Below are 24,520 nucleotides of genomic sequence, written 5' to 3'. Positions count from 1 at the left end.
GTTGATTAATCTATATAATTAAAAGATTATAAAACCCCTTAATTTCCCTTTTAATGCGATTCTTGTTAATGAAACCTACATTCCAAGTTATTACATAAAAAATTTGCATAAATTCATTGGAAAAAACAAATATATAATTAAAGTTATATTATGTTCAATATATCAATCAAATTGTGAAAAATACATTAGATTTCCCCCTATAATTTCTCCTTGATAATATTAAGTTAATTTTAATCTAAAAGTGCATTATAATACTTCAATTTATTAAATCTAATTGAAATAATAAAACAATTTAATGTAATCATAAAATAATCAATGTTTAAACGTGCTAGATTAGAAAAATCATCTATCTAAAAACCATTACCCTTTATTCATGAATTAGAATTAATTAGAATTTATTTTCATAAAACATGGAATTGGTCTCAAAGTTGCTGCACTCTCCAGAACTGTCACCAGCTATGGCACCCCTCCTGGGACTGATTATTTTGTCAGTCTTTCAACCCTCCAGTCCAGAGCTGTGATTGGGTGTCAGGCCATACATGCTGAAATACATAGTGATGGCTCAGGTCGTGAATAGCTGCTACTCTGCTGACGATGCAAGGACACAGGGTTCATGCATTCCTCATCCTGATCGCTTTCACACTGTCTCAGATCTTCCTCCGCTCTCGACTGGTTGCAGAGAAGCCTCATGCAGCAGAGTTGGTTACAGGCAAACACTATGTTGTAGGACAGCTTCCATTGCCTGCAGGCATTGAATTTTTTTGAAGTTCTTCATGTTTATGGAAGAGTGATTATGGTTCACTTCCTGATTCCTGTTCAGTGGCTTGATCCAGGGGCAAACCAGGCACTTAACAGCTGTCACCTTGTCCTATGGGTCCTTCACGAGAACTTCCCAGATGAAGTCCCCAGCCATCTCACTATTCTCACTGAACCAACAGCCATCAAATTCACAGTTTCCGGAGACCACGCTAGTAAACATTTCCGAGACTGTTCCTCCCTGAAAGGGTGACATACCTCTCAACAGAATGTGGACAATATGACACGTTGAGGGTTCCCACTCATGCTCCCGAAAGTTACCCCAGCCTCAACTCTCTGAACCAGGCCGAAGTCAACAATCTCAATCCTAGGACTAGGCATATCCTCCTCGAACAGCATGATGTCCTCCGGCTTCGGGTCAAAGTGAGCGTTGCGACAGTGTATGTAGGCCATGCCCTTCAGGATCTACTCTAGGAACTCAACAGCTTCTGTTTCACTCAAAGCTTCCTTCTCCGTAATGAAATGAAAGAGTTCTCTCCCGCTGACAAGTTCCAAAGTGAGCACCATCTCAGCTTTGCTGGCAATGATGTCATGCAGCCCTGACCGTTTCTTCTGACGTCAGGTAACTATGGAATATTTTAATGTGTTAATTTACTTACTCTAATGTAGAATCTTCATTCGTTTTAAAATGGTAACTACACCCAGAGTTCCATGACAGTTTAAATTTAGTTACAGCAACCATTTTGATGACAAATATCCATTAAAAATATCAAGTTAACTCTGTATTTTCAAACTTTTTATATCACGGTAATAAAAAGTAAAAACCACAATCATGTTTTTCATCCATATAATATTCTCTAGTTCATAGGTGTTTCTTGTGATGACAGGAATTACTTAAGTTTATCTGGATCATTGAATTGATAAAATTTTTCTTTGTAAGTTATTCTCATCATTGCTGGATAATATAGTCCATATCTAGCACCAATGTCCTTCAATGGTTGTCTTAATTGTAAAAATTATTTCCTTATTTGAACAGTTTCCTGAGCAAAGTCTGGTACAAAGAGCAATTTAGAGTCTTTATATGTCATATTTTTTTTCTCTCTTGCTGTTTTTAAAGTCTCAAATACCTGCTGAAATCTTAATAACCTTAGTATCACAGGACTTGGTTTACCTTGAGATTGTTTCACTCCAATCCTATGTGCTCTTTCTATTTCCATAGGCATTTTAAACTTCAAAGGCAGGATTTTTGGTATCATTTCCTCCAGAAAGGAAAGCATGTTTTTCCCCTCAACTCCTTCCTTTAAACCTAAAATTTGTATGTTCTGTCTTCTGGATCTATTTTCCAAACCCGTCATTTTCTTTTTCATTTCTTTTAATATGTTGTGGTCTTCTTTGTTGTTTTGTTGTATCTTCTATCTTTTCAATTCTGTTTTCCATCTTGTCCAATCTATTGTTTACAATATCCAGTTTGCTGTTCATGAGGTTCATTTCTTTCCTTAATTCTTTTATTGATAGATTGATATTTCTCAGTTCCTCCAAGACCTCAATTATATCTAGTGCATCCATTGGGAGAAGGCTCCCACTAGGAATCTGTGGATCTTCCTTTAGTCTTTTCACTTTACCTGTAGATTTTACAGGTGTCTCTTGGATCTTCTGCTTATTTGAAGTCATTTTGGAGAGATTTTCCTTATTAGAAGAAAAATTTACTTAAATAATGATGCCTAGAGGGAGCTCAACTGTCAGCCAGCCATTCACCAAGCCTCCAAGTTCCGGAATCTAAAATTCTTTATAGTTTATAAATCTTTCCTTTTAGCTAAGTTTTAATAATATTGTAATTTATAGCTAAAGAGACATATGATCAAGAAACTGTTTTATTTTACTTTTGTGATTATGATAAACATACCAAGGGCCTCAAAATAGTACCAGGTGGGCCACGAGTTTGAGACCACTGATCATGAGTGTATTCATAAACAAGCCTACTCCCAGTTCATGACTAAGCTGTAGAACCAACTCCCTGCTAGAGAATCTATACCCATACCAAGACCCTACCTCTGCTCATCCCTTGAGTTCTCCTTGTATTCCTTACTTCCTTTTGTTCTCGACTCCAACCTTATCATAGTCCTTTGGTATTTGTATTCCTTTGTTAATTGAAATTGCACACTTACCTCTTATGTACGATCTCTTCAGTTAACTCCTGTTAACCGCATCGAACTTCACAGTGTTTAGCGGTATACAAATAAAAGGTTATGTGATGATGTTTTTTCAAAGAGCTGTTAGCCACTTATTTAGAAATCAAACAAATGTGTTTTGAGTTCACTATTTATAAGTATTAAAATATGATTTAACTAGAAACAGTACATTGTATTTTAAATTTTGATGAGAATATGAAATTTAAATTTATCATATTATTGTATTAACATAATTTGTTGTGTGTTTATCAAGATAAATATGGCTATATGGCTATGCTTGGAATAAATTACCTGAGTTTGTCCCTTCCTTTCCCATGTTTAAAAAGCAGACTAAAAACCCACCTTTTTGATATAGCCTTCAACCTATAACCCTACTCCCTACTGCCCTCCAGCCCAGCCAGCAGATTAACCATTCCCCTTAACTGTATTCATGACATCCCGTTTGTTTAGATTGTAAACTCTTTGAGCAGGGACTGTCTTCTTTGTGACTCTGTACAGGGCTGCTTACATCTGGTAGCACTATAGACATAATTAATAGTAGTAGTATATTCATATAACTAATTCTGAGATATCTTAGGAGGATGGGCTAGTAAACTAAATTTACTTAAACCTAAATGTGTTGGGGTTTTTTTTGGGTTTTTTTACAGAAAAACATAGGGCCCCCCTTTATCAAACCACAGTACAGCTTTTTACTGCAGGCCGGCGAGATAAACGCTCCAACACTTATTCAATTCCGATGAGAGTTGGAGCACTTACCTCACTGGCCCAGAGTAAAAAGCTCTACTGTGATTTGATAAAAGGAGCCTTTAACGAGTTATAGTTTCCCATTCCCTTCATGTAAAAACTCTGGACATTAAAACAGACCAAGTTAAAAATGTAAATGTGTGGATAAATGTATGTAACGGAAGCAATCATACAGTATATGATATATTAATAGAGTTTCTTTTCTAATTGTAAGAGTATTTCCTATACTTTCTTTGTTTCATTAATGTGTAAACAAAATGCTCCTGAGATTACAGAAATGCAAAACCCTCTTAAACAGGGAGTAAAAAAACAGTTTCAGTAGTTTGAATGGGATCTCGACAATTGGTAGGATGCAAGAAGTCCATACTGTTTGTCATTCAACAAATTGACTTTCTCAACAATTTGCCACGGAACCCCCCCCCTCCAAAGATAGCACTTCTTCCGCTAACCCCTCCAAACTCCCCTGATCGGGGATTCCCCTGCTGGATCAGCTGAACCGGAGCGCTAATTTCCTCCACAAACCCTGATACCTCTCCACACCCTGACATCTCCCTAGCAAAGATAGCACTCCTCCCCATTGAGCCCAATACGCCCACATCCCTCCACACACTGCAACATCCCCCTAGACCCCCCTGTACCTTTGCATGAAAGAAAGAACGAAAAAAAAAAAAAATCGGCAGAAGGGATGCCCATTCCCTTCTGCCAATAGGGCCGCCTCTTCAAAATGGCAGCCCTTTCCCCTTCTAGTGCATCTTAGGATGCACTGGGAGAGGCCTTAGATGCCAGAGCCAATCAAGGCCTTAGGTCCCTCCCAATGCATCCCAAGATGCACTAGGAGGGGGAAGGGCCCGCATTTTGACAAAGTGGCCCTTTTGGCTGGAGGGAATGGGTATCCCTCCTGCTGATTTTTTAATGCAAAGTTACAGGGTAGTGTATAGAGGGGTGAATTTATAGAGGGGTGAGGGGGATGAGTGGATGGGAGTGAGGGAGGAATCAGGACTCTCCCTGCCAGTTCAGCTGATTGCAGCAGGGGAATCCCTGATCAGCTACTCCCTGCCATGATCAGCTGATAGCAAGCCCAGGTGTGGGGGGGTCAGGCTCACTGAGGGGTGAGGGAGGGCAATGCTAAACTAGGGGGGCAAAGGGGGTAATGCTTCCTTAATGCTGAATCATTTATTCTCTCCTGTTTTCCTACCAATTGTCACATCCTATCTATTGTCATCCTACTAATTTCATCCTACAAATTGTCATAGACCTGTTTGAATGTGTGGGATGATTTAATCAAGACAAAAAGCAGACCAAAATATGAATGTATTTCTTTGTGAGAGCCAGTGGGCAAGAAATTGTATAATATAATCTGATTAGATTGTTCCATCCTAATAAACTTTACATTTGTTCAATATTTGACGTGATATGAAAATACTTGATTGACTGTATTACAGTGCCTATATTACAACTTCCCTCTCCTAATATCTAGTAGATTGCAGTGTTGAAATTCAGAGATCAGCTATCCTCAGCAGGGGGTGTTCTTCTGTTGTTCGCATTTCGAAGTGAATGCCATCACCTGGCAAGGGTGAAGATATTAGTGGCCAAAGCCAAACCAGGTACCACTGGCTCCCCAATGCTTCTTGTACATTGTGCCACCAACAGCCTAAGTCATATCGGCGATCCCCAGCAAACCACTCCCGGGAAGTGGTGCCTCGGAAGAGCAGGAATGAGTGAAAAAACAGGAAAGCAGTGCAGAAGAGGAAGCCCATCACACACGTATCTGCCACAAAGGCAAAGATGAAGGCTGAGACACTGACCTGACCTGCCAAAAAAAGAAAGAAAGAAGAAATCTTAGAAGCAATGGAACTTGTCTCCCTAGCATATAACTCTTACGATCACATTCTTATCCCACTAATAAATTTATCAGACTTATGTTTGAAATGAGTTTGTGAAGCATTTTGCCATTGACCTCTCCTTCTCCCTCCTAATTTTGTGCCAAAGGAAAACTTTTATGGTCATTTGAGTTAAAACAGCAGTGTTAAAATCTATTATCCCTTTATAATATAGAAAACCCCCCATCTTCCTTCCATTTTTTTTCCAATTCTTAATTCATTTTAACAGCCAACACAAAGTGCAACAGATTAACCAACATTGGTACAAAATTTTGTTAATGGATCCCAAACCTCTTTAAATTTATTATAGTGTCCCAATTGTAACAAATTCATACGTTCAAACTTATAAACTTGGCATAAGGTTTCCCACCAAAAGTTATAATTTAGCCTATCCCAATTTTTCGTGATTAACTGCATAGCAACTCCTGTCATGATAAGAAGTAATCTATTCTTATTTGTATCAATTGGACCCTTGGGTATTAAAATTTTAGAGTTCCAAACAACACAATGTCAGATGACAATGACAGTGAAACTTCCAATACCATATTGATTTGACCCCATATTGATCTCGAAAATTTAAGTATCAAGGGACAATAGAATAGCAGATGACCAGTGTCTTCCTTCCATTTTAAAAACAAACAAATCCTCATCTCTATTGTCATGTTATATTTGATAGAATTTCCCCTAATATCAGTACTCTTTTTTCTAAAGTAAATAGTTTGAGCAGAGGTAAGAACATTTATTTTTATACTCACAAGGCCACATCTCATTTTAGAAGGATCTCATAAAGCTGCAGCTTGTAGAAATGTACACACAAAAATATATATATATATTTAATGTCTTTATTGAAAACAAAGAATAAAACATTTTCATAACTCAAAATTCATGAAAACAAAATTAAAGTTGGAGAAGAAGAGAATAAGGTAGTACAACACAGGAGAGCCAAATCCACGAACGCAAGGAAAGGAGTGGAAATGTCCAAAATAGACTGGTGGACTCAGATGTATTTCACAACGATCCTTTATTTCATCAAAAAAGTAACTCAATGACTCGACATGTATATGTTTCGGCCGAGATGGCCTGCCTCAGGAGTCTTACAAAATCACATAGTTGAATGAAAAAGATCAGTCCACATAAAGGCATTTACTCAAATTGTCCATACACAGCTATGGAAAATTTGAAGCTCTGTACTAAATGCTGGAGCACAGTCAATTCCGTTTTGTACCACAGATGGTTTAAAATAATCCTTGTTATAAAAAAATACGTGTGCAAATAAGGCTCTAGCACACATGTGTCAAACACAAGGCACGCGGGCCAAATCCGGCCCGCCAGGCCTTGCAATGTGGCCCGCACCGCGCTGTCATCACTGCACGCCGATGCGTTCCATCACAATGACGCGCGGTGACATAGGAGGCTTGTGATCTCACCGGCCGTACTTGCTATCTATCTCCCCCCATCGACCGCCCCCCCCAAGACCCTCCGACCGCCCCCCCAGCCGACCCGCGCCCCCCCTGGCCGACCCCCACGACCCCCCCACCCCCCTTCCCCGTACCTTTCTGTAGTTGGCCGGACAGACGGGAGCCAAACCCGCCTGTCCGGCAGGCAGCCAACGACAGAATGAGGCCGGATTGGCCCATCCGTCTCAAAGCTCCGCCTACTGGTGGGGCCTAAGGCGCCTGGGCCAATCAGAATAGACCCGGGAGCCTTAGGTCCCACCAGTAGGCGGAGCTTTGAGACGGATGGGCCAATCCGGCCTCATTCCGTCGTTGGCTGCCTGCCGGACAGGCGGGTTTGGCTCCGGTCCGGCCAACTACAGAAAGGTACGGGGAAGGGGGGTGGGGGTGTCGTGGGGGTCGGCCAGGGGGTTCGGAGGTTCTTGGGGGGGGCGGTCGATGGGGGGAGGGGGGTTTACGTCGAGGGCAGGAGGGCCTGGGATCCCTCCTGCCCGTAATATAGTGCGGGGTGGGGGTAGGGGGTCACCGTGGTCAGGAGGGTTTGGGCTCCCTCCTGGCCCGAACAACTAGCGGGGGGGGGGTCGCCAGGGCCAGGAGGACTTGGGCTCCCTCCTGGCCCAATATTGTCGGGGGTAGGGGTGGATCGTGGTAAGAGAGACTGATCATCTCTCCTGCAGTGACGGTGATCGGTCACCCCCCCCAAACTGCGGCACTTTGGGGTGAGGATCGCGATCCTCAACCTGAAGTGCTGTGGTTCAGGGTAGGGGGGTGGCCGATCGCCGTCACGGCAGGAGAAATGAGCCATCTCTCCTGCCGCGATGGTTGCAGTGGGGGGTGGGCAGGTTGCCGGGGCCGCTGAACTCATTGGCCCCTTTTTCAGCACTTATACCTGTTTTGACTTGGTCTAAGTCAAAACGTATAAGTGCTGACTAGCAGCCTGTTTTTGGTTGTACCTGCTGTACGACTATGTCTAGGTTACATTACATTGTATTACATTACTGACTTCTATTCCGCCTGTACCTTGCAGTTCTTGGCGGATTACATCTTGTCACAACCCTAGCCTTAAAGCTAAGCTTGTTCCAGGCAAGTCTTCTCCTAACCCTAGCCTTATCATAAAAAGGGCTAACCAATGTGACAGGGCAAACTCTAGTTCACAGCTAGGAGCAGAGTTTGAATTGAGACACCAAGTTCCTGAGCCCTGGGGAGGGCAGGAAAAATGTGAGAATAGCCCAGAGCAGCAGGAGGGGTGTCACCTAAAGGAACAGCCTAGGAAACAAGCTCCTAGGCCAGGTAAAGCACAGCTGCAAGGACTAATTAAGGCCCCAAGGAAAACCCAGTGCAGCCAGCAAGCTGCCCTTCCCCCTTAGAGGTTAGGGCGTGGTCAGCTGCACGCTTTAGAGGCTGCACTAAGGAAGACTAAGTCAGTCTATCCTGGCTCTGACCAGGAAGGATCCTCTCAGGACCGGTCTCCTGAAGCTGCCCAAAGCCAAGCTCCTGTCCCTGAAGCCAGCCAAACAGCCAGCACTGAACCCATGGAGTTTATGGATACTGCCTTGGAACCTGAGGACACAGTTATGGATGAAAGTTAAGTGCAATAACTACTTTTTTCTGTGTTTGAAAGTTTGGAGATTTTTTGTTTTGGAATGCCTGCAAGCCCCAGTGTACAGCCAAGTGAGCAGTGCTGAGCTCACGGCTACAAGGGTGCCTGTTTTTGTGTCTGGCCTTTAAAGCCAAGTATATTTCGTTTGGCAATTTTTAAGTTTTGCATTTTGCGGTTTGTGTGGGACTTGTATTGCTGATTTGAGTGAAGGAACAGTAGCGGGGAGAATCCACCAACCATCCTCGGGTTGGGATTGTGGGGCCAATTTTTGGCAAACTGTTTAAAAGCTGATATAAGGTGGATTCAGCTACTCCCTTCCCCCACCAGTGTGCTTAGCTGGTTGGGCAGGCCTGTTACAAACCAGGCCTCTGCAACATTGCTCTCAAGCCTAGGTGCAACCTTTTGGAAAGACTTTTGCAAATCTGGACAATTAGGATAGCTGTATGTTGTTTTTCTTTACCTGCTCAGATATTGGGACTATTGAAGCTGAGCTATTAGGTACTGCTTGGGACTTACCTGTTTGTACCTGCCAGGAAAGTGAGGGCTATATTTTTGAAAGCCCTAGTTTATTTTGCATATTGCTTTGAACTGGAAAATTTACCATGGATGAAGTATTTCAAGGCCAATAAAGTGAGACACTCTTTGAAAAAAAAAACTTTATTAATTCTGACCAATTATTGTTTTTTTATATTCTTAAGCCAGCAGGACCTTCAACTTATTTTGAAGGCACGGGTAGGTCGGCCGTGGCTGAGCAGTGAACAGGGCCTAAGTCTAAACCCGGCACTGGCCTTGCCACAAGTGGTGTCAGAAGTGGGATATACTGCCTCCTGCTGGACATTTTGGTGAACTTTAAAAAAAAAAAAAAGTTTTGGCTTTTGGTTTTTTTTTTTAGTTTGTTTTGTTGATTCCTGTTCCGGATCGAAGAGTGTTCCAGGACTCTTCAGCAGGTGGCCGGTGAGAGAACCAAGTCAGCTGGAGAGTACATCCGGAAGATTTGGGGAAGTCGGCTGGAGCTGGAACCGTAGGAACCGGGACGTACTTGCTGTGAGCTGTCCTACAAGGAGACCGACAAGTGCCGAACCGAGTTCCAGAGAGGACAGAAACGCAGACTGAACAACTGGGGGCCAAGGAGGCTTATAATACAAGGCGCAGACTCACCAGTACCGTCGGTAAGAGTACCCGAGCTAAGGGGCTGGTGAGGGGAGATAGCTAAGCTGTCTGGCGGTACCGCACTTGGTTTTGTTTTTTTTTGTTTCTGTTCCAGACCCGGAAGGAAGATGGACCAGCAGCAGCTGATGGCGTTCCTGGCCGGGGAAAGACAGAAACACAGCGAGGACCTGCAGGCTGTCCTCAAGACTAACCAGGACTTATGGTATCGTTTTCAGGAACAGTCAAGGCGGTAGCATGACGAAATGCTGATAGCTATATGCGAGCCAACAGAGGTACTGACACAGCTTTTACAAAAACCTACGCCCGCCACAGTCAGGTAATCTGGACTGAGTTACCCTCAACAACCAGCAGTAGCAGCTAACCCACTTGCTATGATGAATCTATGCAAGATAACCCCGGCAGACGCACCCAATGAATTTTTGTGTGCGTTTGAGAGGGTGGCTACTGCAGCTGGTTGGCCGCAGGGACAGTGGGCTGTCAGGCTTCTGCCTTGTCTGGCTGGAGAAACACTAGCTGCATTCCAAACACTAAACCCAGAGCTAGCTAACAACTACCAGGCAGTTAAAAATCACATTTTAGAGTACTTAGGGTTTACTCCCGAGCATTACAGGCAAAACTTTAGGTCCACTGTAATGCAGGAAAAAGAGAGACCCAAGGCCTTAGTGCAAAAATTGTCTAAATTAGCTGAAAGATGGTTACACTCATGGCTAGGAGACCCCAGAGCTCTATTTTTGGAGATAGTAAGGGAACAGTTTCTGGAGTCAGTCCCGAAAAACTTACGGGGCTGGGTCCGGAGACAAGGTTGCAAAACCCTTGCTCAGACTCTGGAGGTCGCAGAGGCTTATTTGGATGCCCAGGACGCTTGCGAAGAAGAGCGGGCAGCCTCTGCACAGAGCCTGGACAAAGGGAAGGCAGTCAAAGGTCAAGTCCAACCTCACAAGACCTCTGAATATGCCAGGCCCAAAAAGCCCTTACAGAAAGAGACACTCCGATGTTACCGGTGTGGGAAGGCAGGGCAGCTTTGGGCCGAGCTAGGAAAGGACCAGAGCTTGGGGGCTGAGAAGGTTCCCATTACCTGCATTCATGGGGAATCCAGGGAATATCCTCTTACGCCCATGACTATAGAGTACGGGAGGGAGAGAACCCACATACCTGTAGCAGTCTTAGAATCTGCTCCCTACCCGTTAATCCTGGGCAGAGACTGGCTAACCCAGGCTCGGACAGGGGCTCCTGAAGGAAAGGGGGGCCCGGAGAAATATGTGTTAAGAAGCCTGGTAGAAGGGAGAATAACTGCCTCACCGAGGAGAGGGCGTCGACCTAGGGCGCCGAGACAAAAGAGCTGGAGTCCGACTATTCGCTGGGCCCCGCTTTCAGATAGAGCCATAGCACCCACCCGGGCCTATGCTAAGGCAGCTGGATACGACCTCTACGCGGCACAAGAGCAGTCTATCCCCACTAAGAGTAGGGCCCTAGTGATGACGGATATCCAGGTGTCATCTCCACCAGGTTCCTATCTCCGGATAGCCCCACGATCTGGGTTGGCTCTTAAACATTAAGTGATGTAGCTGCCGGGTGTTATGTAGCAGAGAAGGCAGGTCATGGTGCCTTTGAGTGAGTCACTGGAAAGTTGGCAGGCTAGAAGATCCAGGTGGGGGGGTGGAGTGTTTGTCTAGTACTTTTATGTTAAGGTTGTTTTTTACTAGTATGGCCAGTCCTCCCCCTCGCTTTTTTTCTCGACAGACTATTTCTAGTTTGTATCCCCTGGGACAGAATTCAGTTATGCATGGGTCTGAGTCGGAGGTAAGCCAGGTTTCGGCTAGGAATAGGCAGCTTAGCTGTTCTTTAACTATCCAATCCTTTATTAGGTCTGCCTTTGGGCCAATCGATCTTATGTTCATGTAAGCACATGATATTGAGGTGTACTTTGTGTGAGGATTGGAGATACACTTTGGGTGGAGGAGGTTTCTTGGTGAAGGAGAGGTTTTGTGAGCTGTCGTCCTTGCCTTGGGAGGTGGTCTTTTTCCCCATATGGGTGGGATGCTTTCATGGGTAGCCAATGGGCAGTCTATCAGATTTCTGGGAGAATGGAGTTTCCTGGATGGATGGACCTGTCTGTAGGTTGCTGTCACAATTGGAATTGGGGATATGTGATAACCTGCTGTTTTCCAGTTTGTTAAGAGCACGAAGAGCAATAAGAGGACATGCATGAGTTTAGTTGTGCGTGTTGCCATAGTGTTTTTGTGTGAGGGAGGGAGTTCTGCCTCAGCCTGAGAGCTGGTCATTAGATGGAGGCTCCGGAGGGCAAGAGCTATATTAGGCGAGTGATCGAAGAGGGCTGGAGGTGCTTAGACGTAGGAGGAAGGGTTAAGTAATGGAGAGGATGTTGGGTTGTTGGGCCTGGTAGGGTTGTGGCCTGTTGTTGCTGCTGACGTGAAGTAGGGAGGTGATGGGGGGGAGAGGCGGCTCCCTTCCTTTCAACCCTACTGGAATGGGATTGTAGGGCTAGTGAGATAGTAGAGTTAGAGTCTGATGTGGCTTCTTGCGGAGGAGTCTGGGGGGAGAAGAGGAGAAAGGCGGCTCCTTACCTCTTAACCCTGCTGGACTGGAACTACGGCAATGATCTCTTGAGGGCTCTGTGCGGGCTGGAGAGGTGGCTGCTGGAGTAGTGCGTGTTTTCTTGATTAGCGTTTTTTGTGTCTCTTCGCAGTGTCACTTCGCAAAGGTGCGTGCTAAGGCACACGTGCCTTTGCCGTGCGCTTTAACCGGTGCGCCAAACGACCACGTGCCATTCAAGCTGCTTGAATTTAAAGAAAACAGTTCTCTCTCCCGGCTGGCTGCGGGGGGGGGGGCGGGGGGGCGCGGAGCGGAACTCGCACGCCTGGCAGGATCGAGTCGGTGGGGTCTCTGCAGCGGTGATGGCTGGTTCCCGCAGCTTGAATTTAAAGGTTGGCCCACCTCCTGCCCTTTCCCCTCTTCTAAAAATGCTTCTTTCCGCTCTATGCGTTTAGAGGCAGGGGAAAGGCCTAAGCTGGTTCTAGATACGTCTAAAACCAGCTTTGGTTATGGGTACTTGGACGATCAGGTTTTTGGATCGTCCAAGTACCCATTTAGGCCCTTTTTAGACTTTTTCTAAATTTTTTATTATGATCCCCTTATTGTACAGAGCAATCTACATCAATTCAAGTTCTTTTTGCTCTTTTAATCACTTGTGTCTTTTTATCCTTCTTACAGTCTTCATTTTTTTCTTTGCTTGATGCGTTTTTACATTTGATTGTATATGTAAAAATGTACTAATCATTTGGTTTATTCATATTCTTGTCGTAATAGTTAATTGCTCAGATGTTATTTGTTTCAATGTTCATATATTTTTCAGTTCATAACAGTCCCCTGAGGAAGGCGATGGTATCGCCGAAACTTGGATCCTAGTCAGGACTTTGGGCTCCTTTTACAAAGGCATGCTAGGACCTTAACGCGCGGAATAGCACTTGCTAAATTGCCGTGTACGCTAGCTGCCACCTTTTGAGCAGGCGTTAGATTTTCGGCTAGTGCGCGCTAATCCGGTGCGTGCGTTAAAAATACTTTGTAAAAGGAGCCCTTTGTCTTTTGGAACTTTGCTTGTTTTAAGACTTGTTATAAAACTTTGATACAAACTGTAAATAAAGACCACAGGTTGGATTTGACATCTCCAATGCTTCTCTTTGTTGGTTTTGCTTTGCCTCGAGGCTTGGTACCTTCTTTCCCTTTCCCCATCCACCTTACATGGGTCATTCTCATGCGCTAAGGCTATTTATATACGGTAGCAGTTGTAAAATGACTGATTTTCCAATGTCTGAATTAATGGTCATGAGCTAAATGTTAGTTTGTGGCCAATAACAAAAATTAGTGCTCACTTGCTAATTCTGAACTAATCGGTTGCATGTGGCAATGCTGATATGCCAATTAGCATTGCCCCTAGACATGCCCCCTCAGCAAAAAAATAAAATAAAATTAGTGCATGTGTAGTGTGTGCACATTTTGAAACATACCACAGAATGCCTCAGTGCACCCTATGATAAACTCTTTGACATTGCGGTAATCTAAGTAAAAGGACCCCTTTGTTTAAAGTAATTAGGGGGATCATGTGTTGCCGTGAGTAGGAGCAGAGGCTGATCTGCTCGGCTCCTCCGTTTCCCAATTTTGCACTTTTAAATTCAGGATTGGGCTCCTCTTTTATTGTTTTACAGAATTTGGTATCTTTTTGAGTAGCTCAGTAGAGCTCTTGACACCGCAGGGACTAGTACTTCTGAAGTCAGGTGCTGATTGTCGCCGAGCATGTATGCACCTCGTGGCGGCCGAGCCCTAGTCTTCTCCGCTTCACTCACTGTTTGGCGATCATCTGCAGCTCTTAGACAGCCGATACATACTCTTCACACATAATACACCAATGGCGTCTAAACCAACGAAAAGGGAGAAAGAGCAGACACATGGTGGAGACACCAAGATGGTGGAGCATAAGCACATAAGCACATAAGCAATGCCTCTGCCGGGTCAGACCTGAGGTCCATCGTGCCCAGCAGTCCGCTCACGCGGCGGCCCAACAGGTCCAGAACCTGCGTAATAATCCTCTATCTATACCCCTCTATCCCCTTTTCCAACAGGAAATTGTCCAATCCTTTCTTAAACCCCAGTACCGTACTCTGCCCTATTACATCCTCTGGAAGCGCATTCCAGGTGTCCACCACCCGCTGAGTAAAGAAAAACTTCCTAGCATTTGTTTTGAATCTATCCCCTTCTAATTTTTCCGAGTACCCTCTTGTTCTTTTATGTTTTGAAAGTTTGAAGAATCTGTCTCTCTCCACTTTCTCTATGCCCTTCATGATCTTGTAGGTCTCTATCATGTCTCCTCTGAGTCTCCGCTTTTCCAGGGAGAAGAGCTCCAGCTTCTCCAATCTTTCAGTGTATGAAAGGTTTTCCATGCCCTTAATCATTCGTGTCGCTCTCCTCTGGACCCTCTCAAGTATTGCCATATCCTTGCCTCCCAGCCCTTCCATCAGTTCTGTGTGGACTTCAGAAATTGTGTCGTAAGTTCGGGTGGCTGTGGAGGATGCCCGCCTAGACAAAAAAACTACAGTAGATGCAAGATAAAATTGACTCCGCTCATGAGCACTTAGACTAGATCGGTTTAGAAATGGATGCACACTTGGCATGAACGGAGGGCCTGGAAACTATGGATTTCACAGTATCAGACCAGCGGAACCTTCAACAACGGATTGCCTCCATAGAGCAGAAATGGGATGACCTCGAGAACAGATCTCGCAGAAATAATCTGCGCTTGATAGGTATACCGGAGTCAGTCTGTGATCTGGAGCTCCGGGAACTAGTTGAAGTTTGGTTTGATCAGATTCTGCCGCCGGAGGCTAATCTGGGTCTGGTGAAGTTGGAACTGACACACATGTTGGGCCCGCGGAGAGATGGCCAGGCTCGTCTGAGAGTGGTGATTGTTCGAGTGCTTAACTTTCTTCACAAGCTTTATGAAAAGGCAGAGTGCTGGAATATCAGAATCATAAAATTCTATGTTTTCAAGATTATTCTATATTGGTCGCTGGTCATAGAAACATAGAAATAGAAGGCAGATAAGGGCCACGGCCCATCTAGTCTGTCCACCCTAATGACCTTCCCCTACCTTTGCCTAGTGAATAGAGCCCACGTGTCGATCCCATTTGGCCTTAAAATCAGGCACGCTGCTGGCCTCTATCACCTGCAGTGGAAGACTATTCCAGCGATCAACCACCCTTTCAGTGAAAAAGAATTTCCTGGTGTCACCTCGTAGTTTCCTGCCTCTGATTTTCCACGGATGCCCTCTTGTTGCCGTGGGTCCCTTGAAAAGGAAGATATCTTCTTCCGCTTCGATGCGGCCCGTGAGATACTTGAACGTCTCGATCATGTCCCCCCTCTCTCTGCGCTCCTCAAGCGAGTATAGCTGCAGTTTGTCTAACCTTTCTTCGTACGGGAGATCTTTGAGTCCCGAGACCATCCGGGTGGCCAATCTCTGAACCGACTCCAATCTCAGCACATCTTTGCGATAATGTGGTCTCCAGAATTGCACACAGTATTCCAGGTGGGACCTCACCATGGATCTATACAATAGCATAATGACTTCCGGCTTACGGCTGACGAAACCCCTGCGTATGCAACCTAGGATCTGTCTTGCCTTGGATGAGGTCTGCTCTACCTGACTGGCAGCCTTCATGTCCTCACTGACGATCACCCCCAAGTCCCATTCTGCTACCGTTCTTGTTAGGATCTCACCATTAAGAGTATAAGTCTTGTATGGATTATGGTTGCCTAGGTGCATGACTTTGCATTTTTTGGCATTGAAGCTGAGTTGCCAGGTCCTAGACCAGCGCTCCAGTAGGAGTAGGTCGTGCATCATGTTGTCGGGCATTGAATCTTCGTCCATTGTGCATTTTCCCACTACATTACTTAGTTTGGTGTCATTGGCGAATAATGCTATTTTACCTCAAAGCCCTTCTGCCAAGTCTCTTATAAAGATGTTGAATAGGGTCGGTCCCAAGACCAAACCCTGTGGCACTCCACTGATCACCTCTGTCATTTCTGAGGGGGTGCCGTTCACCACTACCCTTTGAAGCCTACCACCAAGCCAGTTCCTATAGAACTCATCTTGCTCAGCAACCTGCGGTGTGGTACGCTATCGAATGCTTTGCTAAAGTCCAGGTACACGATGTCCAGGGACTCCCCAACATCCAGCTTCCCCGTCACCCAGTCAAAGAAGCTGATCAGGTTGGATTGACATGATCTCCCCTTAGTAAATCCATGTTGACGGTGGTCCCGTAGATTTTCCTCATCCAGGATCTTATCCAATTGTCGTTTGATCAGAGTTTCCATAAGTTTGCTCACTATTGATGTTAGACTCACTGCTCTGTAGTTTGCTGTCTCCATCTTTGAGCCTTTCTTGTGGAGTGGAATGACGTTAGCCATCCTCCAGTCCAACGGGACGCTTCCTGTACTAAGGGAGAGGTTGAAGAGTGCCGACAGTGGCTCTGCCAAGACATCACTCAACTCCCTAAGCACCCTGGGGTGTAGGTTGTCAGGCCCCAATGCCTTGTTAATCTTGAGTTTTGACAGCTCATCGTAGACACTGCTGGGCGTAAATTCAAAGTTACTAAACGGGTCAACTGAGTCAGCCCTTGTCTGTAGTTGAGGGCCAAGCCCCGGCGCTTCACGGGTGAAGACTGAGCTGAAGTATTCATTTAATAGCTGGGCTTTTTCGGAATCCTTTTCCACATAGTCTCCATTTGGTTTCCTAAGATGTACAATCCCGCCAGAGTTTTTACTTCTATCACTGATATACCTGAAGAAGGATTTATCTCTCTTCTGGATGTTCTTTGCCAGAGACTCCTCCATGTGGAATTTAGCCTCCCTGACTGATGTTTTGACTGCTTTTGACTTGGTCAGGTAGTCTGCTCTAGAGTCCTGTTTCCCCGATTGTTTGTAAGAGATGAATGCTTTTTTCTTCTCCTTGATGAGGTCTGAGATCTCCGCAGTGAACCATTGCGGCTTGTTGTTTATTCGCCGCTTACTTACTAATTTAACATAGCGGTTTGTCGCTTCTTGTATGGTGGCTTTTAAAGTCGACCACATTTCTTCCACGCTATCGGTTTTTGCTTGGCTTTGTAGCACCTGGTGAACAAAGGAACCCATGTCTTGGAAGTTTGTGTCCTTGAATTTGAGGACCTTGGTCAGCGTGTTAGATTTAGTGAAACCTTTCCTAAGATTGAACCATACCATGTTGTGGTCACTGGAGGCCAATGTGTCGCCCACCGAGACCTCTGTGACACTTTCTCCGTTGGTAAGTAATAGGTCCAGTATTGCCTGATCCCTTGTTGGGTCCAACACCAGTTACTTCAGACCAGCTCCCTTCATAGAGTTTAATAGCCTCCTGTTGCTGCCAGAATCGGAGGTTAGTGTATCCCAATCCACATCAGGCATGTTGAAGTCACCTAACAATACTGTGTCCCCACGCAAGGTGATATTTTCTATATCCCCGATTATTTCCATATCCAGGTCAACCTGTTGTCTTGGGGGTCTGTAAATTACGCCAAGATACAAGCATTTGTCCTTCCCTCTGGCCAAATTAACCCAAAGGGATTCTCCAGTGTATTGGACATCTGAGATTCTTGTGACCTTAATGTCATCTTTAGTATATAATGCTACACCTCCTCCCAATCTGCCTTCTCTGTCCCGGCGAAGCAAGTTGTAACCTGGTCAGCGGAAGGTATTTGTACCTTTGTGCTCGGAACTGCATGCCCGGAAAACCTCCTGTGCATTATTGTACCCTGCGAGGCTGAGGATCGTCATTGAAGGACAACCCCAGTTTTTTGATACGGTGGAGGCAGCTAAGGAGTTTGTGAAAACTATACCGACATCTACCTCTCCTCCACCTTGACTTAGTATTCTCTGTTTAAGGACAGTTTTTGATGGCGCAGTGGACCTGGCTTGGCTGGGTGGTGCTTTTGTGGGTATGCTGGGGGAGACTTTGACCCTGACTCTGCAATATGCGTCTAAAGTTAGGCGCCATTTAGGTATCCTTTATAGAATCGTGCTCAGCAGAGTTCAGCACTGTTTAGGCATCTAACTTTTTAGGCGTCCTTTAGAGAATCAGGTTTTAGGTGAGATTTAGACATCCAAACAATGTCCTTAATGTTATAATATTTTATTATTATGTTATTAGAATGGCTATTTTATGCTGTTTTTCATTATAATTGTAATACTAGGAGTTGGATCTGTTTAATGCTTTTATTTATTTCTCTTCTATCAGACAGGGTGACTGGGATTCGAACCAGCAACATTAGGATGGAAGGGTATAGGTTTAACCAGTGTGCTACAGAGTGAGCTAGCAAGCTGCATAGCAATTGTAAAGTAAGGAAGTCTACTTTTGAGCACAGTTTAGGCTTCAGATAGACCTGAGTTCTATGGACGGAACTTAGGCACTCTTTGGACGTTCTTGCAGAACTTAGGTACAGTTTGGATATCCTTAATGTGATCTACTAAATAGCTCTCTGGGTTTTTATATTTGCTTTATTAAGCTCAAAATACATTTAATAATGCACCACATAAACGGGGCACATCAAAACAGATATAAAACAGATGCAAAACCTTCTATTTTTGTGGACAAACAGCAATGTTATTTGCTAATTAGAGGAAAAGATCCATTAACTGAATCACAGCACATGAAAACCATAGCTTTAATTTTCTTGCTAAAAAGCTACCCTCTTTTCTGACTAAACAGTGCTCCAAGCAGCTCATTCTAGAAAGAAAAGAAAGCATATGACAAAAATATATAGATTGCATACATAACTTCATTTGCAAAAGCTTAAAAACAGAAAAAACCAGATACAGACCTTAGCATTGCGTCTACTTCATTGCAAATGGAGGTTTGCAGCTGCACAATGGTGACCTCATTGTGAGATCATCAAGGTGCACCTACAAGGTAGAATGCCACAATTAAAATATGTGCTGGGGAGCTGGTTGGGATTTTAACTTATGACATCTGGAAGGGGAGCACAGGGCTTTTACTTATTGAGTTATAGCAGTTTCCAGGCAGGTGCCTCTGACTGCCCTGTGATGATAGCTTAGCAGATCTCTAAGCTATCATATCACAGGGCAGTCAGAGACATTGTGGCATTCTACCTTGTAGGTGCACCTTGATGATCTCGCAATGAGGTCACCAATGTGCAGCTGCAAACCTCCATTTGCAATGAAGTAGATGCCATAAGGTCAGTATCTGGTTTTTAAGCTTTTGAAAATGAAGTTATGTATGCTTAGAAAGCTTTGACATTCTTATTAGACTGGGCTCTTTGAGAAGGTATTACCTCATCTGTCTAACACGGGTTGGCAATGTTTTTACAGCAAAGAACCAACTTATCCAAAATGTTTGACCCAAGATTTCCAAAGAGCGGCAAGGTGTAGCTTCTCTCCTCTCCAACCATCTGTCATCCCTCCCTCCCTTCCTTGCCCATAGCCAAGGTTCTGTCTTTTCTCCTCTCTCCAGGCCTTGATCCTTTAATCTCCCTCCCAACCCTACAATTTCTACCCCCTCTCCCAGGCTTACCGAGGTACCTGGTGGTCCAGCAGGAGTCTTTGTGACAGGAGCACAACCCCTTCGCTCGCTCCTGCCTCCTAAAATGGTGCAAAATGCTGCGAGCGGTTGTGAGAAGTCAGGGCAGCTATTTAAAAAATATTTAAGGCAGCCGTGAGGAGGCAGGAGCGAGAGGGCTGTGCTCTTGCCAAGAAGATCCCCACTGGATCACCAGTTATCTTGGAAGGCCCAGGAGGGATCGTGGGGTTGGGAGGGGGATTAAAGGGTCAGGGCCTGGAGAGCTGCATGTGGCTCGTGAGCGGCAGGTTGCTGACCCCTGGTTTAACATCTTGTTTGTCTTTGAGAAAATAACTCATCCCAAGGGAGAAAGAGAGGCCCATTTTCAAAGTACTTAGACACACAAATCACTATTCAACCAACACTGTACCTGTGAGGAGCATCACCCATGGCATGATAAGCAGGAAGCCGGTGTGGAAGCTCAAACCCTCATGCAGAATGCCCAAGAAAATTTCAGCATTCAGGATTGTGGCATGAAGCAGTCCAGCCCAGCCATATAACAGGGTGCAAAGAAAATAACGCTGGTTGTGAAAACCCACACATTGGCCCAGCAACACACAGTGGTGGTCTCGGCGTAATACACAGACACCACAAGTGAAACAGTGCTGGCAGCGGGGTGGAACATGTGTCTGGCATGAGTAACAGTATCTGCAAGAAAAGGAAGAATATGTTTTAGAGATTGATCTCAAAGAAAGATTTTAAATTGTCTCTTTTCTTAGATATTTCTGGGCCAGAAACACAGAGCACTGCCCAGTACTGTGCTTAGATTCCATCTACTAGAGTCTCCATCAAAGCTTACTCCAGCCCATCTAAACCAGCGGTCTCAAACTCGTGGCCCCCCCAGGTGCTATTTTGCGACCCATGGTCTTGTATGCGATCTCGCACGCTGGGCAGCAAGAGAGGATCCGGAGCCAACTGACTTGCAACTTCCTGCTGCTGTCACATATGCTGGGACTCCTACCTTCATGTATCCGGCAGATTCGCAAAGGCAGGAGTCCCGGCATACGCGACGACTGCAGGAAGTTGCAAGTCAGCTGATGCCTCTCTTCCTGCCCAATGTGCGAGATCGCGTACAGATCACAGCTGCAAAATACAGGTATTGCTGGACAGGGGAAGATGGGAGCATGGAAGGGAGAAGGGGTACTGCTGGACAGGGGGAGCAGGGAAAGGAGAAGGGGTACTGCATGACGGGAGGGGGAGTAAAAGGAAGGGAGAAGAGGTGCTGCTGGACCTGGCAGAAAGGGAGGGAAAGGAAAGGAGGGGGAGGGAGCATGTTGGGTTGTGGGGTGGGAAGGAGGGATGCCACTGAGGGAAGAGGCAAGGACAGAGAGAGAAAGAGTGCAGGAGGCAGAAAGTGTTGGACTCATGGAGAGGGCGAGATGGATGGGGAGGGCAGAAAGGAGGGAAAGAGAAATGTTACACTGGTGAAGGGGAGAGAGCAGAGTGAAAACTCGGACTCATGGAGGGAGGGGGAGAGAGAGATGTTGTTTGGTTGAGGGAAGGAGGACCAGAGGAGAAGCATGCAGGAGAAAGAGAGAAAAAAATGTTGGACTGGGAGGGGGGCGGGAAGGGAGATGGACTGCAGAGGGCAGTGTTATACTGGGGGGGGAGGAGATAGATGTCAGACCATGGGAATAGGGAGGGAAGGGGAGAAAGATAGGAAGGGAAGACATAGAAATGTAGATTTTGAGAAGAAAGCAGAAAAATGGAAAAATTGAATTTTAAGTTAATGCCAAAGATGGATGCAGGGCAGAAAGTGAAGACGGAGAGAAAAACAGTCAATGGACAAGAAGGCCCTGGAAACATAGTCAAAAGCACAGAAAAATAAAGTCATTTTATTTTCAATATAAAGACTGAAATGTGTCAGTTCTGAGAAAGGAAATATGTTAAACTTTAAAAAATAGGGTACTTGGGAGGGCCACAGAAAAAATAGTTAATGTCATTAAAGAAATTACAATTTTGCATGAGGTTTATAGTTTATAAATCTTTTCTTTAACAGTTAAAGGAAAGATTGATAAACTATAAAGAGTTTAACCTCGTGCAAAATTGTAATTTCTTTAATAAGACATTAACTATTTTTCCTGTGGCCCTCCCAAGTACCCTATTTTTTAAAGTTTAACATATTTCCTTTCTCAGAACTGACACATTTCAGTCTTTATATTGAAAATAAAATGACTTTATTTTTCTGTGCTTTTATTTTTCCTCCAAGTACCTACAAATCTAAAATGTGGCCCTACAAAGGGTTTAAGACCACTGATCTAAACAATCTCAGACATCAAAGTCCTCCCCAGCCCATCCTCAACTGAATAGCCATATACAGGACAGAGCATGCAATTCTGCACAGTATTGGCCTTAGTTCTTCAATATATACCATTATTTTCTGATTAGATATCCTCTGTGTTCATTACATTCTTTTTTGAACTCTGTCACTGTTTTCCTCTCCACCACCTCCTTCGGGAGCACATTCCAGGAATCAACCACCCTCTCTGTAAAGAAGAATTTCCTAACATTATTCTTGTCTACCACCCCTCAACCTCAAATTATGCCCTCTGGTTTTACTATTTTCCTTTCTCTGGAAAAGATTTTATTCTAAGTTAATACCTTTCAAGTATTTGAACATCTGAATCATATCTCCTTTGCGCCTCATTTCCTCTATGGCAGTATCTTGCAAACTTTGCGAAGCCACGGCACACTAAACATGGCAACCGTGGCTCGAGATAATCTGGAAGTGTGCAGATGTTGACACAATGACATCACGCGCATGCATGATATCATCATGTCGACATCCGTGAAGACCCTCCAGACGGGGCCCTGAGCCACCAGTGGGGGGTGCTGGAAGGGAAGAGGCATAGAGAGAAGGAGAGGCACCGGCTGACTGCCTACAGGATGTGCCTCTCGTTACGAGAGGCACATCCTGTAGGCAGTTAGCCAGCACCTCTCCTCCTCCCTGGTGTCTCATGGCACACCTGGAATCTCAGGCGGCACACAGTTTGCAATACACTGCTCTAGGGTATACATATTCAGGGCTTCCAGTCTCTCCTCATACATCTTTTGGTGCAAACCTCCTACTATTTTTGTCACCTTTCTCTGGACCACTTCAAGTCTTCTTATGTCTTTTGCCAGATACAGTCTCCAACACTGAATACAATACTCCAAGTGGGGCCTCACCAATGACCTGTACAGGGGCATCAACATCTTCTTTCTTTTACTGGTTACGCCTCTCTCTATACAGTGTAGCATTCTTCTGGTAACAGCCACTGCCTTGTCACACTTATTTCTTTGCCTTTAGATCTTCGGACACTATCACAAGGTTTCTCTCCCCATCTGCGCATATCAGCCTCTCACCTTCCAGCACATATGGCTCCTTCTGATTTCTAATCCCCAAATGCATTACTCTGCACTTCTTTGCATTGAATTTTAGTTGTCAGATGGGTCAGTCCATGTCAACTGCGGTACAGACTCCTCCTCAGCTTCTGATGGCTGGGATGGACTTCATGACGGATGGTTCTATGACCTTTTGGAAGGCTGGCTTCAGGGTCAGCGTATTCTATGTCAGCCTGCCAAAGGCAACTCTAGCCTGGCTGCCTTTCAAGGGGCAGTTGCTGTTGGGCAATTGGCTGGATGCACTCATTACTTCAGTGATGGATCGTCGTCTGCAGACGTTGCCGGATGGCATAGAGCCCCCCTTTTTGGGGCTCCCGAAGGATTTTTTTGTGCCTACAGCACACATTCTCTGTCCTCATTGCGAAGATCCTTTCAGGGTTCCAGGGGTCAGTTTGCGAACTACAGGCGCTCTCAGCCTGCCTCTGCCTGACCTGACCGTAAAAAATAAATAGAATAAACAAACAAACCTGAGGACCCCTTTGTGGATAGGGGGTTGGATCTTGGAGCATCTGCAGGCCTGGAGGCACATTGAGGCAGACCAGTAGGTCTTGGAATTTCTTCGGTCAGACTACAAGCTGGAATTTACCCAACCCATGTTGGTTTGTGGCTTCTTCTGCCAGGAGACTGGACACAGCGTGCATAGTTCAAGCTACTGTTCAGGGCTTTCTGCATATTCAAGTGATAGAGCAGGTACCAAGCATCCTTTTGGGCTCAGGCAGATACTCTGTATACTTGATTATACTAATGAATGGATCAGTAGACTGGAGACATCTTCTGGATCTAACTGCAGGCGGCTTTCAAGCTTACTTGGTTCCAGATGGACACGGTGAAATCTGTTTTTGACGCAGTGACTCCCAGGGAGTTTCTAACTTCTTTGGATTTTACAGAGGTGTATTTCCTGATTCCTATTTTTTCCAGCTCACCACTACTTTCTGAGGTTTCATGTGTGGGATCAGCATTATCAGTTTTCGGCTCTGCCATGTGGGCTGACGACAGCGCCCCAAACCTTCACAGCTGTGCTGGTGCTTTGGGCGGCTCATTGTAGGAGGATGAGGTTGCCTGTTCACCCATATCTGGACGACTGGTTGCTCAGAGTACCCTCATTGGAAGCGGGGTGCGCCACAGTGGAACAAATATTCTGGGTTTAGCAAAGTCATCTGTCGCCCACGCAGCCGCTGGATTGCCGG

General features: G+C 45.1%; 1 protein-coding gene and 1 pseudogene across 2 annotated transcripts in view; both read right to left on the bottom strand.

Moving 5' to 3' along the window:
• Window positions 1-204: 204 nt before the first annotated feature.
• On the bottom strand, window positions 205-2,427 carry LOC117364816 (annotated as a pseudogene).
• A 2,555-nt stretch (window positions 2,428-4,982) lies between these two features.
• The window catches only part of ZDHHC24 (zinc finger DHHC-type containing 24), a 34,549-nt gene continuing 15,011 nt past the window's right edge, over window positions 4,983-24,520 (bottom strand). For both annotated transcript variants that reach the window (XM_033954957.1, XM_033954958.1), the window contains exons 3-4: window positions 20,320-20,597; window positions 4,983-5,499 (exon numbers count right to left, since the gene is read on the bottom strand). In XM_033954957.1, the coding sequence (XP_033810848.1) occupies window positions 5,186-5,499; window positions 20,320-20,597 (592 nt within the window). In that variant the 3' untranslated portion in view covers window positions 4,983-5,185. The remainder of the gene's footprint in view (window positions 5,500-20,319; window positions 20,598-24,520) is intronic.

This window comes from Geotrypetes seraphini, chromosome 8 (assembly GCF_902459505.1).
Source record: "Geotrypetes seraphini chromosome 8, aGeoSer1.1, whole genome shotgun sequence".
NCBI lineage: Eukaryota > Metazoa > Chordata > Amphibia > Gymnophiona > Dermophiidae > Geotrypetes > Geotrypetes seraphini.
The sequence above is the reverse complement of the archived record's forward strand: the minus strand, read 5'-3'. Positions and strand labels throughout refer to the sequence as shown.